A 17,011-nucleotide genomic window follows, 5' to 3' on the forward strand; every position below is an offset into this window, starting at 1 on the left:
ACGTAAAGCTTTGTAGAGAGAATTACTAGCATTCTTCTACGGAGCAATTGTACCGGGATAGTTCTTGCATCGGATTGGATTGCACATGGACCTCGATAGTAGTGGATTCAACTTGCAGGATTCAATCGCGGAAGAAAACAACACAACAAGTAAGATATTTAGTTCCGTTGTGTTTTACATGCTCAACTCGCAATATGATTATGAATCTAGATCTGTATTCTTGTATGCAAATTCCGCTGCGCTCATTAGATGAATACAAGAAATCCCAACACAATTATTCCAATCTTTCCTTTGTTGTAATGAGGGAGCCCCCATCATATGCCTTTTTGTTGCCAATACACCCTCACAACATGTGTGGGGAGTTCGTCTTCTGTTTTTTTTTCTTCAATTTGGTCTCATTTCTTTGTTTGTTCAATTTGCTCTCCTTTCTTATCTTTGTAAAATCACCTGATTTTCAAATGTGATTTATCTTATGGATGATCACAACCAAATCTCATTTTAAATTCAAATTATGTTAGTTAATTCATTTTCTAATCTATGTACTGCTACTCTTAATGCCCGGCAGGAATTGTTATCCCTGAATGAGCATGTGGAATTACTAAGTGCCATTTTTGCAAGTTGTGCTTGTCCTGAACAGGGTGACATAATGATCTGTTAATTGTATCTTTCTTTCGCAAATTCATGTAACTTTCTATGCAACTATGTTGTCTTGGTACAAAGTCCAACATTAGTATGTCTGCATAGTATATCTCTGGGTTCATGGATTTTCATCCCTAGATGAGTTATCACCCCTACCAAACATGCCATAAATATTTTTCTTCAGAGAATATTATAGTATTTGCTTTCTATTGCAGATTGACTTACTTTATGGATGATAATTTAGTAAAACTATAATTGGTTGTGGGTTATACATGTTTCAGTCTTAACATATGCTTTGTAGAATTTGCTATGTTTGTTTGATCTAAATAAACTTTGATGTCATGCCATTGATGATAAATAAATTGGCCATCAAAACAACCGGATGCAGTTCAGAATAAGATTTCTGTTGCCATGATTTAACTGTCTTGAAGGTGCCAATTTTTCGAATTGGATGACTTAGATTTGGCTTTTCTTTTCACTTCCAGTTCGCATTGCGTCAGCAGAAGAGAGGTACCAAGCATTAATCCTCGACATTGCAGGATGTTTATAGTTGGTGAGATTGATTTGAGACTTAGAGGCTGATAATAATACTACTAGTGAGGCTATATGGCATGCCTTATATCATATTCTTTGGACTTATTGGAAAACACTGCCTCACATAGTGAAGTTGTCTTCGTGAAGTAGTTTGGATCTATACAATTAAATCAATTCCACTTGGTGTATTAGAGAACATGAAAGCTTTCAATTTATGTATGCTTAATTGGTTATTGGTAACTAGGCTTAATGTTTAGACTTATCATTCTGCTTTGTATTCATGTGTCGGTATTTTTAAGCTCAAGATGAAATCTCTTTTGATTTTGTCCTTTAAGTTGTTTGAGAATTCCTGTGAGTCTGTGACACAATTATAAATGAGTTCCCCAGCTAGAGTTGTTTACTTCTTTTGAAAGCTTACCTGTTGTTTCTGAATTCTAATGAATACTGAATAGTGTGCTTGTCTAGGCATTCTAAGCATTGTCAGAATTAGTTCTCTTGAACGAAAAGCTTTCTTCTTCTTGTTAATTGTGAATCAGTGTACCTATGATCAGTCTGGTGGCTATGGATTTGTGCCTCCAGCAGCAGCTGTTTATGTAAAGAGTGCGTATCAACAATATGACTCCAGTCAGATGTATGGTGCACATCGCTGAATTTCGGATAGTGAAATCAGGATGAGAGCGAGGGAGGTATTTTAGAGGACTCGATAGCTGTAGTAACTTGCTGACTTCCAAACAGTGCAATCCTGTACCAGTAATGCTCATATATTTGATCTTATGATTAGTTAAAACATGTAATCAATTGTCGTTCTGATTACTTTCGTCTTGCTCCTGGAAGTTCCTTCTCTGGTAGGCTCCATGTTATAGAGATTCTGCAAAATTTGACACTAAAGCGAATGGCTGTTGAGTCTATTTCCTATTTCGATTCATACTTTCGATATTTTTATTGTGGCTATATATTTAAGCATTTCTTGTGCAATTGTGGTGTTCAAGTATCCACTTTTCGAAGCGGCCCTAGAAATTGAGAGAAGCCCGCACTGTTCATTGTAGATTTTGCAAGAAAGAGAGAAATCTCATTCTGTTAGGTCTTAGTTTGCATTTGCTTATTAGCTGAATTCATGATTATCATCACTTGAATACTTCTCTAACTAACCATGTATCACAAAACAGGAAGCCAATGATGTCCAGAGTGATCTAATTAGTAACATGATTCTGTTAACAATGAAAACATATGGTTTTTGACATCCTATAGGGATATTAACAAACAACATCATAGAAATATGTCACCTTCTTGGGATTCAACAAGAAATCATAGAGAGTCTTCTCTTCCCAAATGACAGCCATGTTCTTGTTTCTGGGGGCAAGCCAGGAGTGGTGTTCTCTTCTTTTGAGAACGGACTCATTGTACTCAACTAGTTACCTTCTTGGAAGCTAATGGTTTAGGAATTCTTATTCTTGGATTACTCAAGGCTTGGAAACAAAACTACTCCTAGTACTACAGTACATCCCTCTTGATGCGATGACGTTTGAGATTCTTATAAATTCCGTTTCTAGTATGAGCCTCAAGCTTTGTATGTTAGAATATTCAAGTTTTGGCCCTCCCAAATAAGAATATTTAATTAGTACTCCCTTCGTCCCCGATTAAGAGTCACACTTTTTCATTTCGGTCCGTCCCCTATCAAGAGTCACACTTCATTTTTACCATAAATGGTGAGTAGGTCCCACAATCCACTAACTCACTTTACTCACATTTTATTATAAAATCAATATAAAAAGTGGATCCCAGATTCCACTAACCTTTTCAACCAACTTTTCTTTACATTTCTTAAAACCCGTGCCCGGTTAAAGTGTGACTTTTAATCGGGGACGGAGAGAGTATTTCTTAAGATCTGAACTTGGAGAGAGCATAGAGTTTAATTGTGCGGATTTGTTCAATAATTTTCCCTATTGCTCTGTTAGCAAGACAAGTTAATGAGAAAGCTAGAGTTGTGGCGAGCTGGCTTGTCATCGACCATATGCTCAAGGCTTTCGCCCTCTCAGATACACATCATACGCCAACTACCAACCTAATACAAGTCTTATTTCCGTCTCCTCACACCAATGTACTGAGGGGAGGCAGTAATGAAGGAGAATGCTTGTAAATCATATACGAGCTCAAAAATGTCGTTTGGTCAAGTGAGATTCCAATGTAATTTTTATATTCTATTCAATTTGATGACACTTTCAATTTCAACCTTGATTAACATTCTAATCAAGTCTGATCGATTTTTATATTTTATTATATTTTATGATATTAATAACAACAAAGAATGTATTTATTCACTGGCCATTGTTTCATTACACGCTATATTAATCTACATCCACATAGTGCTTTTTTCCTATAACAATTAAATAAATCAAATTATTGAAAACATAAAAACCAAAATAATGCGAATTAGTAATATGATTGACAGGTTACTTAATTCCTGCATATATAAATGGTGAATGTAATCTAACATTCAAATCAAAATTCACCAAAATATCTTCGCATTCGATGAGGGTCACGATCTTGACATCGCTAATGTAAATTTAACAAAGGGCGATTGGCGGCCAAGCGGGAAAAGAAGAAAGCGCTCCAATCACAGAGATTGGGCCTAATAAGCAAGATGCAAGACCAAGTGTTTATATCTGAGAAAACAGAACTAACGTCAGTGGAACGTGAAAGGTGTAATATGTCCTAAGCTTTTTATGAATAATCAACAGCTGTATGATATGGTATAATTTGTCCTAATGGCTGTGCAACGCCTACTCCAAGAAGAATTGGTTTAGATCCAAATCAGAACGGCAACCCAAATGCTGTAATCTGTCCTAAGCTTTTTATGAATAATCAACAGCTGTATGATATGGTATAATTTGTCCTAATGGCTGTGCAACGCCTACTCCAAGAAGAATTGGTTTAGATCCAAATCAGAACGGCAACCCAAATGCTGGAAACAACGAAGATAATCCAGTCGTGATACCGGATGACGATTGAGCTTTGATTTTAGGTTTAATTGATTCTTGATATTTTTTTTTATTTTAGATGATCTTTGATTTTAGGTGATCTTCAATTTTAGGTGATCTTCGTTGGGTTCATGTAGGATAGAGTGCGTAAGTGTTTTTCTTCCTTTATTTCAAGAAATTTGTAAAATTTTTGGGTTAATTTTTGTAAAAACTTGTTGATAATAGTGATGGAGATATGTAGATTTTTCAATTGGGAACTTAGAATGGAAATTATAGTACGATCATACTGACCCGAAGATAACATATCCATTTCACACTACATATGAACATCAAATGGATGCTATATCAGAGAGAATATAATAGCAATATATAGAGGTCTTTCTTTGTATAATATTCCGTGTCTTCCAGATATTCTACAATAAATATGCACATCTATTTATAAACAACGTATATAACTATAACTCTAGCAATCTCTTTGTAGAATATTCTGTATCTTCTAAAAGATTCTAAAAAATTCTACGATGAATGAGCACAATTAGTCTCAATTATTTCCTTTCGGGCCCACAATTAGACTAATTATTTCCTTTCGGGCCCACAATTAGCAAAATTGAGAACTCTAATTCGTTTCTACTTTTTTTAGAAGATTAAGGAAAAAGTTAATTAAATATATTTCGCTTGCAAGGATTATCAGGTCTGTAGCTATTTATTATACAAATTCAATAAATAATTCACAAACATTTATAGAAATATAAATACAGCAAAACAAGTCGAGGGAGAAAACTGAGCAATGTACCATAGAGTGGGGAGACGACGAGAGAGAAAAAGATGGTTCTTTATAAATACATATATTTAGGTTTGTAGATGGAAAACGAATTCTCCGTTCTTTTAGGAATTTCGTTACCTTATTTTGACAATAAAATTTGATTTTTTTATTTAAAAAAATCTAATCTAATTTAATTTATTTTTTAAAAATTCAAATTTCTTACTTATGCATCTGATCTGATATGATAGTAGGATTTTTTAGGATTATCAAGTTGCCCCTTTTCTTTTTAATATATAATTTTGCTTTGTTTTCATCTTAAATTTTTAATTGATTTTGAACGTTATATATATGATTAAATATATTGAGATTGTGTCATATTAAAATGCATATACTATCCAATCCGTAACTAAGACCACTCCTACGCCATTAGATCTTAAAATGAGTGGATGAGATTAAAGCTCACATATTTCAATAAATAGTAGGTAAAATATCAATAAAAAGTAAAATAGTAAATTTGTTACTCCATCCGTTCCTTGTTAATAGAGGCATTTCTTTTCAGCACGGAGTTTAAGAATGGTGTGTTAAATGGATGGTGAAAAAGTAAGAGAGAATAAAGTAAGAAAGGTGAAGAGAGAATAAAGTAAAATAGAGAATTACTTTTTGCCAAAAATATAAATGACTCAATTAACTTGGAGTTCTCGAAATAGAAAAATAACTCTATTAACATGGAACATGGGGAGTATAACCTAATAATTTTCACGGGTTTTTTACATCAACCTAGTGACATGAGAATCTCAACACAAGTATCAGAAAAAATCAACACAGTTTTATTGATATTGTACATGCATTATATTGAGATTGTTTGATATATTTATTGATATAAAATGAGTTTATCAACATATACGAATATTAAAATAAAATTTTTAAAATTTCATCATCCGATCATCGTCGGAACATATGCAATTGAGATCTTGTTAAAATCCTTATGAAATTACCTTTAATTTGATATATTTTTTACGAAAATAATATAAATCTAGATAGTTACATAAATTTCAAGTTGTGAGATGATTTTGAGCAGAGAAAAAGTGGTTAATTTTAACTACCATATAGTATAAGAATTGGTCTTAATTTGAGATTGCTAATTAGTAGTTAGCCATTGATTATATGAGATCTGCTCTATGTATAAATATATAAACATTAATCTGCACATATTAAATATGTTTGAAATTTGTTGAGAGTATTATTACTCCCTCCGTCCCGCTTAAGATGACACGTTTTCCTTTTTAGTTTGTCCCAACTAAGATGACACATTTCCTTTTTTAGTAACTTTCTCTCTCCAATTAATACACTCAACCACTTTTTCTCACTCCTATTAAAATATTCATCTTTCTTTATCTCTCTATTTTAATACTTACATTCACCTTCTCTCTCTCCAATTAAACACTTTAACCAATAACTCTTAAAATCCCGTGCCGGCTAAGCAATGTGTCATCTTAGCCGGGACGGAGGGAGTATTATTTAATTCTCAATGCTATCTTGTAATATTGTCTATGATCAATTAATACTTAAAACTATACGAAACTATATAATCTCATTCTTAGTAACTATTTTAAATTTTAGTAATTGAAAGCTAAGTAGGATCGTTATGAATTTGATGAGAAAATACACTTGTTTCACTGCGAGTATTTTATCACCCTGCTATCCGATTCTCTTAACAACGAACGTCAATTGGGCTAGGAAAACGGGCTTCCTTATTTGGATCATCTGTTTCTTATTGGGCATCACTATACGATCCAGTATAGCCCACAAGCCCAATTATTTCATAAATGATTGTAATTATATAATACCTCCATTGTCTTCTGAAATAGTAGAAATTTTGGTTATGTCATAAGTTTTAATGAAAAATTGGTAAAACATAGAGGAAAAAGATTAAAAATAACCTTCCAAGATAGAGCATCTCATTCCATAATAAAAGAGAGAAGAGAGCTGTGAAGATGAGAATCAAAGGAGTGAATGCAGCTGCATAAAATGGCCCTTTCTTCTCCACAGCCCACAGCTGCAGCCAGAAGCTTATTCCATTCACTACTATTCCCTGCACCCATTTTTTCTATTGTATAGAATAAGTATTTATTTGAGTTATATGATTGAATGGTACTTGTGCCATGTTGAAAGTGGAAATGACACAGTGAAATGTGGTCAACTTTTGAAACACCTTGTTCAGGAATAGTAACATAAACTGAAATATTTCAACACGTGCATATTTAAAAATTAGTACTCCCTCGTTTTCGCGACAATTGAGTCATTTCATTTTCTGTACTCGTTTTGAAAAAATGATAATAAATAGTTAAAATGAAGAGAAAGAGTAAAACAAGTGACACAATTGTGTAGAGGAGAGTCTTAGCTACATAATTGATTCTCTTACTACTTTTTTTCCACTTCAACTATTTATATAATTTTTACAAAAGGAGTACGAAAAAAATACTATACGACATAAATCAAATATTTTTCCTTGTAAATTAAAATGATCATATATACATATGTTATTAGTTATTCTATTTTTGGTGCGATGGTCCGATTTAATTTCAATATTAAATGATTAAAAACAAAATAAAGTGGGTTTACGAAGACATACACAATATGCGACAGAGAAAAGATTGAGATCCCATTTAACTCGCCACTTTGCTATGTCCCTCTCCATAGCCATTGCCCAAATTGATGATTGTGTGCAGCTAAAAAAGCACTGCAACATTATCAGTCGAAATTTCGATGGATACTGCTTCACTAGAGGTGCCTAATCACACAAAAAATTAAATTAATTAGAAAATAATTAAAGCAAACAATAACATTAATTTAATATAGGTGAAATTAATTAATTAAATTAACCTGCATGACAAACCATGATGCCCAAATAAAGTTGGCTAGAAGCATAAGCATGCAACCCTGCACCCATTTTTCATTGGAATCCTTAGAATTCATTGAATCTGAGCATTTCATCAACCTAACTAGAGGCCCTTTTACAAACGCGAACACCATTGCTCCCGATAAACTCAAACCCGAGCCTACCAATTTTGCTATTCCAGCTGAAGTTCTTATCGAACATGTCTCAAATCTGGTCACATTTTTTTAAACAAAATTATTAGAAAAAATAAAATAAAATTGAGTAATTTTGTTATGTTAAGTATATTATATAAGTATATACCGAAATATAACCGCAACGAGAAAGGTGAGAGCCGGAATTGTGTTGATGCTAACGGAAGCAAATGTTGCGGAGACGTAATTTATTGCATATGAGTATAGATTCGAACTCAAAGTTATGCTGCAATTAAATTTAATTAGTACACTATTTAAATTAATGTAAAGTGAAAAAAAAATCTAATTATCTTTATAGGTCATACCCGAAGAAAGAACTCAAGAAAATCTTCAAGATTAGGGTGTAGGACAAAGGGTAATCAGGGTTCTTCCTTTAAATAAGAAGGAAAAAACAAACATTAGTTGATGAACAATTTGAGGTTAAATAAGTGTGAAATAAATAAGTAGGCGAACGGAGCTAAACCTATCGAGAAAGTAGGCGAATGGAGCTAAGGTTATGGTGGCGAACGCCTGGCGATAAACAACGAAGATGTAAGGGTTCATTCCTCGATCAATGGCGACTTTCGAGAACATAGCCATGCCTGCATATGTAAGCTGCACCAATATCATTCCTAGGCAACCTTTATTTTCTTCCAACATACTCACCAACTTCAATTTCCCCATTTTGTTTTCTTTTGTTTATGATTTTTTGTGTGTGGGAATCAAACCATGAGCTTTGAGGTATATATATAGAGAGAAAACCCTCATCCAATTCACCACTCCACCACTCTCGGCCGGGGCCATCCATGTTAATGAGACTCGTGTCTTGTTTCACCAAACATATCACGATGTTATCTAGTTGAACGTGGCGAAATGTTTTTCAAAAGAAATATCTTGTGCGGGATTCTGTTACGCAGATATATGGCACGATGTGAAATGTGGATTCTGATTCAGATACCGCCTAAAAGTGATAAATATGTTGACCGTCAAACGACCTAACTTTTGACGTGGGTGCATCTACTTTTACTAATGTAAATGTACATGTGGGGTCAATTTTTTAGTATAGGGAGTAGTATATGTTGGCAAAATTGTGAATCTAATTAATGGGTTAGGTTAGTTAGTAGTACTGTAGCCAAACATAGAAAAAGACAAACCAAAACAGTTGTCAACAATATGCATGTGCTTATTCTTATGTATTTATTCTTGAGTGTATCTGAATTGCATATATACCAAATAGAAATAGAAACGAAATTTAAACTCTTATAACAACAATTGTTAAAGGGGTTTGAATAGGTATCTTAACATTCTATGTTTCAATATATGTAACATTTAATATGTGTAACATCAAATTAAGTAGAATAATGTTTCTCTTTTCTTGATATACCAAACAATAAAATCTCGGTTCAGAGACATAGATGATGCACTACTTCGTGCATTGATAATTAACACAACAATAAATTTATAGTATTTGACTTATCATAGGTTAGCTAATACTACCAAGACTATACCTACATAACGAAGTAATAAGTGGAGGGGTTATTACTTTTAGATGAACAAGGGATCATGGGCTTCTTATTTTGTCAGTGGGATTTCACTGTGCAAACAATTTCAAACGTGTGTAATTGCATATGGGGAATAGTAGGTCAAGTTAGAGGCCACTAAAAGAAAGAAAGAAAAAAGATGCAATCCAAATTTATCAGAGCTTATCTTTAATTTGAGAAAAAAACATATTACTTTTTTAATATAGTAGCTAGCATAATTGTAGAAGATGAAGGCTGTAGTGGCGACAACCATCACTTTTACGTCCCACTTTCATTGTTTGATTCTGAAGGGGGCCTGCTTCATTCAAGCAATGAATAACACCCCTTTCGTTCCCTGAAAATAGAAACTTTAGAGACAATGCAGCTTTTAATGCAAAATTGATAAGTATAAGAGAAACAGAAAAAAAAGTGATTAAAAGTATAAAGTGAGTGATTAGAGTGTTATCAATGAATAATAAGATACACCTCCTAAGAGAAAAAATTGCTAAAAATGAAAATAGACTAATATTATGAGACGGACAAAAATGATAAAAATGAGAGTACTATTATTGAGAACGGAGAGAGTATATAACAATGGGTTGTTTGCTTGAGTGAGGGTTGATATTGTTAACAATTCTTGTCATCATATAATGATATACGATTAAAAATGAAAATAGACTAAATATTGTGAGAGAAAAAAAATATAATAAAAATGAAACTATTGTTTAGGGACGGGGAAAGTATATAACATTGATAGCTTGTTTGCTTGACTAAGGGTCGATATTGTTAACAATTTTTATTATCATCCACTGATATACTACGAAAATAGAGATGTGTTATATTACTAACTACAACTAAATAATAGTCATTAGATCTTCAAATCAAGGGCTAGGATCATTCATCAATATCATGCAAAAAAATGTCAATTAGGGTATTAATGTCAATTAACAATAAATTAGTTATAACTAACTTTCGAAAAATATATCAAAACTTTAAATGCATATAACTATATTGATTTAAATTATTTTTTCGTAAAAACATATATCAAATTAAAGATGATTTTTATAAGGATTCCAATGAGATCCTACATGCATATGTTTCGATGTCAAAATTTGACAAAATTTTGTAAATATTTATAAATTTCGTAAAGCAGCTTTATATTAATACAATGCTTGTACAATGTTATTATGCTAATATGAAATTGTGTTGACATTGTCATGTCTTCTGATTGATATATTTAATACACTATATTGATATTGTGTTCTACAGTTGTTATTATACTTTTAATATTAAAATATAAAAAATAAAATTATACATGCCAATTTATAGACCATTAGAACTTTAAACTTCTATGATAATAGATTAATTGTAGTTCACAATCAATGGATGTGTACATCTCATAAAAATATAAATTAGAATAAGATCTAAGATTCATAATTAAGTAGTGCGTGTTGAGCACATGTAATCAAATTAAATAAATTTACTTGCTAGTTGCTCTATTTGTTTCTAGCGTTTTATGGAATCTCAGAGGTAAATTCACTATATTCAATAACATCTCAACAAAATATAAATTAGAATAAGATCAAGATTCATAATTAAGTAGTGCGTGTTGAGCAGCACATGCAATCAATTAAATAAATTTACTTGCTAGTTGCTCTATTTGTTTCTAGCGTTTTATCGAATCTCAGAGGTAATTAAATTCACTATATTCAATAACATCTCATAAAAAATATAAATTAGAACAAGATCAAGATTCATAAATAAGTAGTGCGTGTTGAGTACATGTAATCAAATTAAATAAATTTACTTGCTAGTTGCTCTATTTGTATCTAGCGTTTCATCGAATCTCAGAGGTAAATTCACTATATTCAATATTTCGGTACATTAAATTCACTTAGAAAAAAACTATAAAATCTCTAATTTGAACATTATATAATACTCTCTCGATTCCACAAAAGATGTCACATTTTCCTTTTTAGTTGGTCACCAAAGATGACACATTTTCCTTTTTGGAAGAAGTTCTCTCTCACATGAATATAAAAATTATATTTTCTCTCTCCATTTAACACACAAAACAAAACCTCCTAAAATATTGTGCCGTCCCACGAGTGTGACATCTTTTGTGGAATGGATGGAGTAGTATTTTGGCTGAAAATAGTAATTCTATATATCCTACCATATTCTAAACTCTTATGTATTCTTCTTATCTACTTTCTCCATCCCGGCTAAAATGACACATTTTTTTAATTGGCACGAGATTTTAGAAGTTATTGGTTAATGTGTTTAATTGGAGAGTGAAAGAGTGAGAGTACGTATTAACTTATTAAGTGAGAAATAGAATTGAATATTTAATTAGATTGAGAAAAAAATGGTTGATTGTATTAATTACTGAAAGAAAGTTTCCAAAAATAAAAATGTGTTATCTTAGTTGGAATAAACTAAAAAGAATAGTGTGTCATCTTAATTGGGATTGAGGGATTATTTCTCTACCATATAGAGAATGCGAGAGTATATATAAACTACACCATAAGCTCCCGGCCAATGTGCTTGTATTGTCTACATGAATTAATTAACTATCCAACCTTAACTAATTCAAACTGAATAATCAATACTTTAATCTAGTTCATATAATTTCAATTTCCCAATTGGATTGGTATTAAACCTCAAAACTTTTTACCATTTGAATGGATCAACGTCCTAGATGATGATCTTATCAAAATCTACACAAAATTCTAAGACAGTGTTATACGACGAAGTCTAGATATTTCATTCACAAACTACTCAAGTGATCCTAAGATTTGTCATGTGTCATCCAAATAGCTCAACCAATTAATTTCATCTTCGTTATATGGCTCCTTGGTTCATATTCAATTAATTATCAAATAATATAGAAAATTTAAATATTCTCTTGAAATTTAAATAGATGAATAAATCTCATCATTGGCTCAACTGTCATTTCCATTTGCCTCGTGGTCTACCCAATATACGCTTGAAGCTTTGGATATGGTCATAGCACACCATAGCTAAAAAAATGTGTAATTATAAGAAAAATCATATAATTCACATACATATAACCCGTAGACACTGACCAAACGATTTAGTGTATGGTATCTCAAAACTCTCTAAAGTATCAATGTGTCCGGCATGAATATCTAATACTATCTCATAGTTGTAAAAATAACTACATTCTCTAAGAATGAGATGTGGATAGACCACCTGTTAACCTAACATATCATTAGCATCTCACTATGGATGATCATTCGTTAGTGTTATTTTAGAAATCTATCTGTCCTACTTTAATAGTCCCAATTGAGTTCTGCACGGATTTTAAAATATGTAAAAAAAAAATCAAGACTGTTAAAATGGGGGACAAATGAAATATCATAAATGTGTCACATCATTATTAATAGTCATAGACTTAATAATTCAAAGAAAATAATTTAAGAATAAAGGCAAACCATCAAAACAATCGTTCCAATAAATGCATAAGCCTATATAATGACAAAATTTTGTGAAATGTGATCAAGAATGCCTCATTGTAGATTGTCTCTAAGACATAAAAACCAATAAAGACCACTGATTCATAGCTAACAACCGATCGACTTGTTTAACATCTGGCACTCAAAGTGTGTATATAGAATCGACAATGAAAAAGATTTCATCCCATCGTAGCTCATCAGAGAACAATCATTGACGATGTATTTGGCTATAGTATTAAAAGAAAATTGAGGAGTCTCCTACTTCGTATTCTAATTAAAAGTTGTTAATTCAGTCAAAATTCACTTAATAGTCGTTGACCGTTAAAAATTTGACGGCTTCATCCAAAATGGACTAAATCTGTACCGTTTTCATTTATTCAGGATGCAACAATTCAAAAGATAATGTTTTGGACCAAAATCGTAAAATCGTCATATGTTTAGGACCACAAATGGACTTTAGTCTATATAAAAGTATGACCCATATTCTACAAACTTTTCCAATCCACTTTCTATTACATTCCTTCAAACCTGTGTTGGGTCAATTTGTGCCAAGTATTGGCGGACAGAGGAAGTATGTTGAACTTTACTCTATATATGAAGGACATTTATGTAAATTCGGTAATTAATTCTTTACATTAAGTTAATGAGGTATTTCATTCACAAACCATTCGACGACCTTAAGCTTTGTCACGTATATATCCAAATAGCTCAATCAATTTATTTCATCTTCGTTATATGACTCATTAGTTCATATTATTTACTCTAGTCGAATGTACCCTTACAATGGTCAATTACTTAATTGTCAAATAATTAAAAAAAAAAATGAGTGAATAAATCTCATTATTGACTCAACTGCTATTATTTTCATTTGCCTCATCGTCTACCCAAGGCAGGTTTGTGTCCTACTCCTCATTGGGAGACGGACATTTACATGGTCATACCACACTACTAGATAAACAAAATGTGTAATAATCTTAGGTCTAAGGAAAATCATACAAATTCACATACTTATAACCAGCAGACATTTTTTTTATAAGAAAGAAAAGGCTCAAACCACTTAGAGATCGGTGAGCAAAAGAACCAAAGTTTAGTATGTTGGAAATGTGAGAATTTGGAAGGATTTCAAACCTTTCATTTTCTAAAGTCTTTTGGCTTTTCAAGTTAAGGTAACCCCCAAGTGGTTTATGAGGATCCTTAATGCCGAAACTTTTGGAGTGGTCTCTCATATCCTATAGATAGGTGGGTTTGAGAGATGAGAAATACACCAACAAAAAGCATTCTCTCTTCTCTCAAGTTCTCTACACAATAGAGTGCATCATAGGAGCATTGTATAGCTCGATCCTCGGAACTCCATCAAGTTCGCCGGTGCCTAGCGTGTTTGAGGTGCTTCTACACGCTAGGAGGAAGTCGTTTTATCTTTGAGGGCAATACGCCATTCCGTGAGCACTAGCCGGGGCGTAATTTGTCTTGCGGAAAGAGGGCTTCCCTCGACTCGACTTATAATTTGGTTTGTTTTATTATTTCCATTGTATTTTTCATTCCACTTATTGTTATTATCTTCCTTCGATTGTAATAGTTAGAGTACCGCCTGTACACGGCTTGAGAATTTTATCCCATTATTTCTAACAATCGCAAGACAAATTAGTGTACTCTTCTAAGACAGAGTTATACCAATCGAAGTTGGAGGAAACATGAGCTCCAAAGCTGGAATGAAGTAATGAACAGATGCAATGTTGATGCGCAATGAAGTGGTTAATTCCTTGAGATCTATTCTCTTGAGAATTGTGTTTATCGTTTGTCATTTGACAAGCAAGACCAATTTAGACTTGGTAGTAATAATTGGGATGCATGTGGTAGTGAATATACCAATGCACATATGGTTCAATATAATAGTGTACTTATTGGTGGAGACAATATTGTACAAATTATTTGAACGTGTTGTTATAAACAACAAAGATCACGAGGTGGTCGCAATGGTCTCCGACGTGGACCATGGTAATAATCCAAATGAATGGTTTGTTGATACGGGTGTCACATGTCATGTGTGCTCCGAGAGAAGCGTTTTTTCTACTTACAAATCTGTTGGAGGTAGAAAAGTACGCATGGGAAACCAAGCCTCTTCTGAGGTAGTTGGTATGGGTAATGTGTTCCTAAAACTAGGATCTGGAAAGGTTCTTACCCTTAAGGATGTGCTGCATGTCCCAGACATCCGAAATAATTTGGTGTCAGGCTCACTTCTAGTAAATCATGGATTTTCACTAGAATTTGAGTGTGAAAAGGTTATATTGACCAAGAATGGAAAATTCATAGGTGAAGGCCACCTAGTGAATGGGCTTTTTGAGCTGAATGTTACGGTCATTCACCGTGGAAAAGGAAAATGCAATAAGGAAGATGACACATCCTCTTATTTGCTTGAGAGCTCTGATTTATGGCATAATAGATTGGGACATGTAAATCTAAATGCTATAAAAAGATTAGTAAATCTTAATTTACTAAAAGTTGATAAGTTTAACTCACAAGAAAGATGTGAAGTGTGTGTTGAAGCCAAAATGGCTAAGCCGTCGTTCCATTCGGTAGAGCGGAGCACAAAACCTCTTGAGTTGATCCATACAGACGTATGTGATTTGAAATTTGTGCAAACAAGAGGTGGTAAAATGTATTTCATCACATTTATAGATGATTGCACAAGGTATTGTTACCTTTACTTATTAAGAAGTAAAGATGAGGCAATTGAAGCGTTTAAAGACTTCAAAAATCAACTTAATTGTCAAATTAAGTGTGTTCGAAGTGATAGAGGTGGTGAATATGTGGCGCCGTTTGCAGAATTATGTCATGCAAGTGGTATAATTCACCAAACCACGGCTCCATATTCTCCTCAATCGAATGGTGTTGCTGAATGCAAAAATCGAACACTGAAAGAGATGATGAATGCTACTGTTGATTAATTCGGGTTTACCCCAGAACATGTGGGGGGGGGCTGTGTTAACGAGCAAATTATATCCTGAATAAGATTCCACTAAAAAGTAGGGATGTGACTCCCTATGAGTTGTGGAAAGGCAAGAAACCTTCGTATTCATACCTCAAAGTGTGGGGGTGTTTAGCAAAGGTAGAAGTGCCGCCTCCGAAACAAGTTGCTATTGACCCTAAAACAGTCGATTGCATCTTTATTGGCCATGCACTTAATAGTAGTGCATATCGTTTCCTAGTCCATAAGTCAGTTGTGCCTGGCGTGGCTGAAGGATCAACGATAGAGTCAAGGAATGCTATATTCTTTGAGAATGTTTACCCTTGCAAGAGGCAGGAAGATCTTTCTAGTGAAAGAATGATGGATGAATCCACTAGTTCTAATCCTCCAAAAAGGACGAGGTTAAGTCCCGAGGATGTAGAACCAAGACGTGGTGAAAGAGTTAAAATTGCTAAGACTTTTGGTCCCGACTTCATAACCTTTATGTTGGATGATGAACCAAAGTCGTTGGCGGAAGCGTTGTCTGGCCCAGATGCGCCATTCTGACAAGAAGCAATTAATAGTGAAATTGAATCAATTATGAGAAATAACACATGGGTATTAGTAGACTTGCCAGAAGGTTGTAACACCTTAGGGTGCAAGTGGATCATGAGAAGGAAATATAAAACCGATGGTACTATTGAAAAGTACAAAGCTCGCCTAGTTGTAAAAGGCTTTAAGCGGCAAGAAGGATATGACTTCTTCGACACGTATTCACCCGTTACGAGAATCACTTCCATTCGGGTGCTTCTTGCGATTGCTGCTTTGCACAATCTTGAAATTCACCAAATGGATGTGAAAACTGCATTTCTGAATGGTGAATTGGAGGAAGAAATTTATATGGAGCAACCTGAAGGGTTTGTAGTACCTGGCCAAGAAAGGAAGGTATGCAAACTAGTGAGGTCTCTATATGGATTAAAACAAGCGCCTTTGCAATGGCACTTGAAGTTTGACAATGTGATGTTGTCAAATGGGTTCACTATCAACGAGTGTGATAAGTGTGTTTACATTAAGAACACAAATAA

The 17,011-nt window shown here is 33.4% G+C and overlaps 1 protein-coding gene across 1 annotated transcript; it reads right to left on the minus strand.

Moving 5' to 3' along the window:
- Positions 1-1,839: 1,839 nt before the first annotated feature.
- Positions 1,840-8,672, minus strand: LOC125206566 (WAT1-related protein At1g43650-like). Its single transcript, XM_048105811.1, has 7 exons — positions 8,468-8,672; positions 8,310-8,375; positions 8,114-8,230; positions 7,798-8,023; positions 7,547-7,705; positions 6,855-7,006; positions 1,840-1,915 (listed from the first exon to the last, which is right to left on the minus strand). The coding sequence occupies exons 1-7, from the start codon at positions 8,665-8,667 to the stop codon at positions 1,840-1,842; spliced, it is 996 nt and encodes a 331-aa protein (XP_047961768.1). The 5' UTR covers positions 8,668-8,672.
- Positions 8,673-17,011: the final 8,339 nt, after the last annotated feature.

Source organism: Salvia hispanica, chromosome 2, assembly GCF_023119035.1.
Source record: "Salvia hispanica cultivar TCC Black 2014 chromosome 2, UniMelb_Shisp_WGS_1.0, whole genome shotgun sequence".
Classification (NCBI taxonomy): domain Eukaryota; kingdom Viridiplantae; phylum Streptophyta; class Magnoliopsida; order Lamiales; family Lamiaceae; genus Salvia; species Salvia hispanica.

Bases quoted from the DNA above. Each gene is read 5' to 3' on its own strand.
- LOC125206566 (XM_048105811.1), bottom strand. From the start codon at position 8,667: ATGGGGAAATTGAAGTTGGTGAGTATGTTGGAAGAAAATAAAGGTTGC. The intron at 8,376-8,467 runs GTTTAGCTCCGT...TCTTATTTAAAG, and splicing joins TTCGCCTACTTTCTCGATAG to GAAGAACCCTGATTACCCTT. The intron at 8,231-8,309 runs GTATGACCTATA...ATTTAATTGCAG, and splicing joins TTCTTGAGTTCTTTCTTCGG to CATAACTTTGAGTTCGAATC.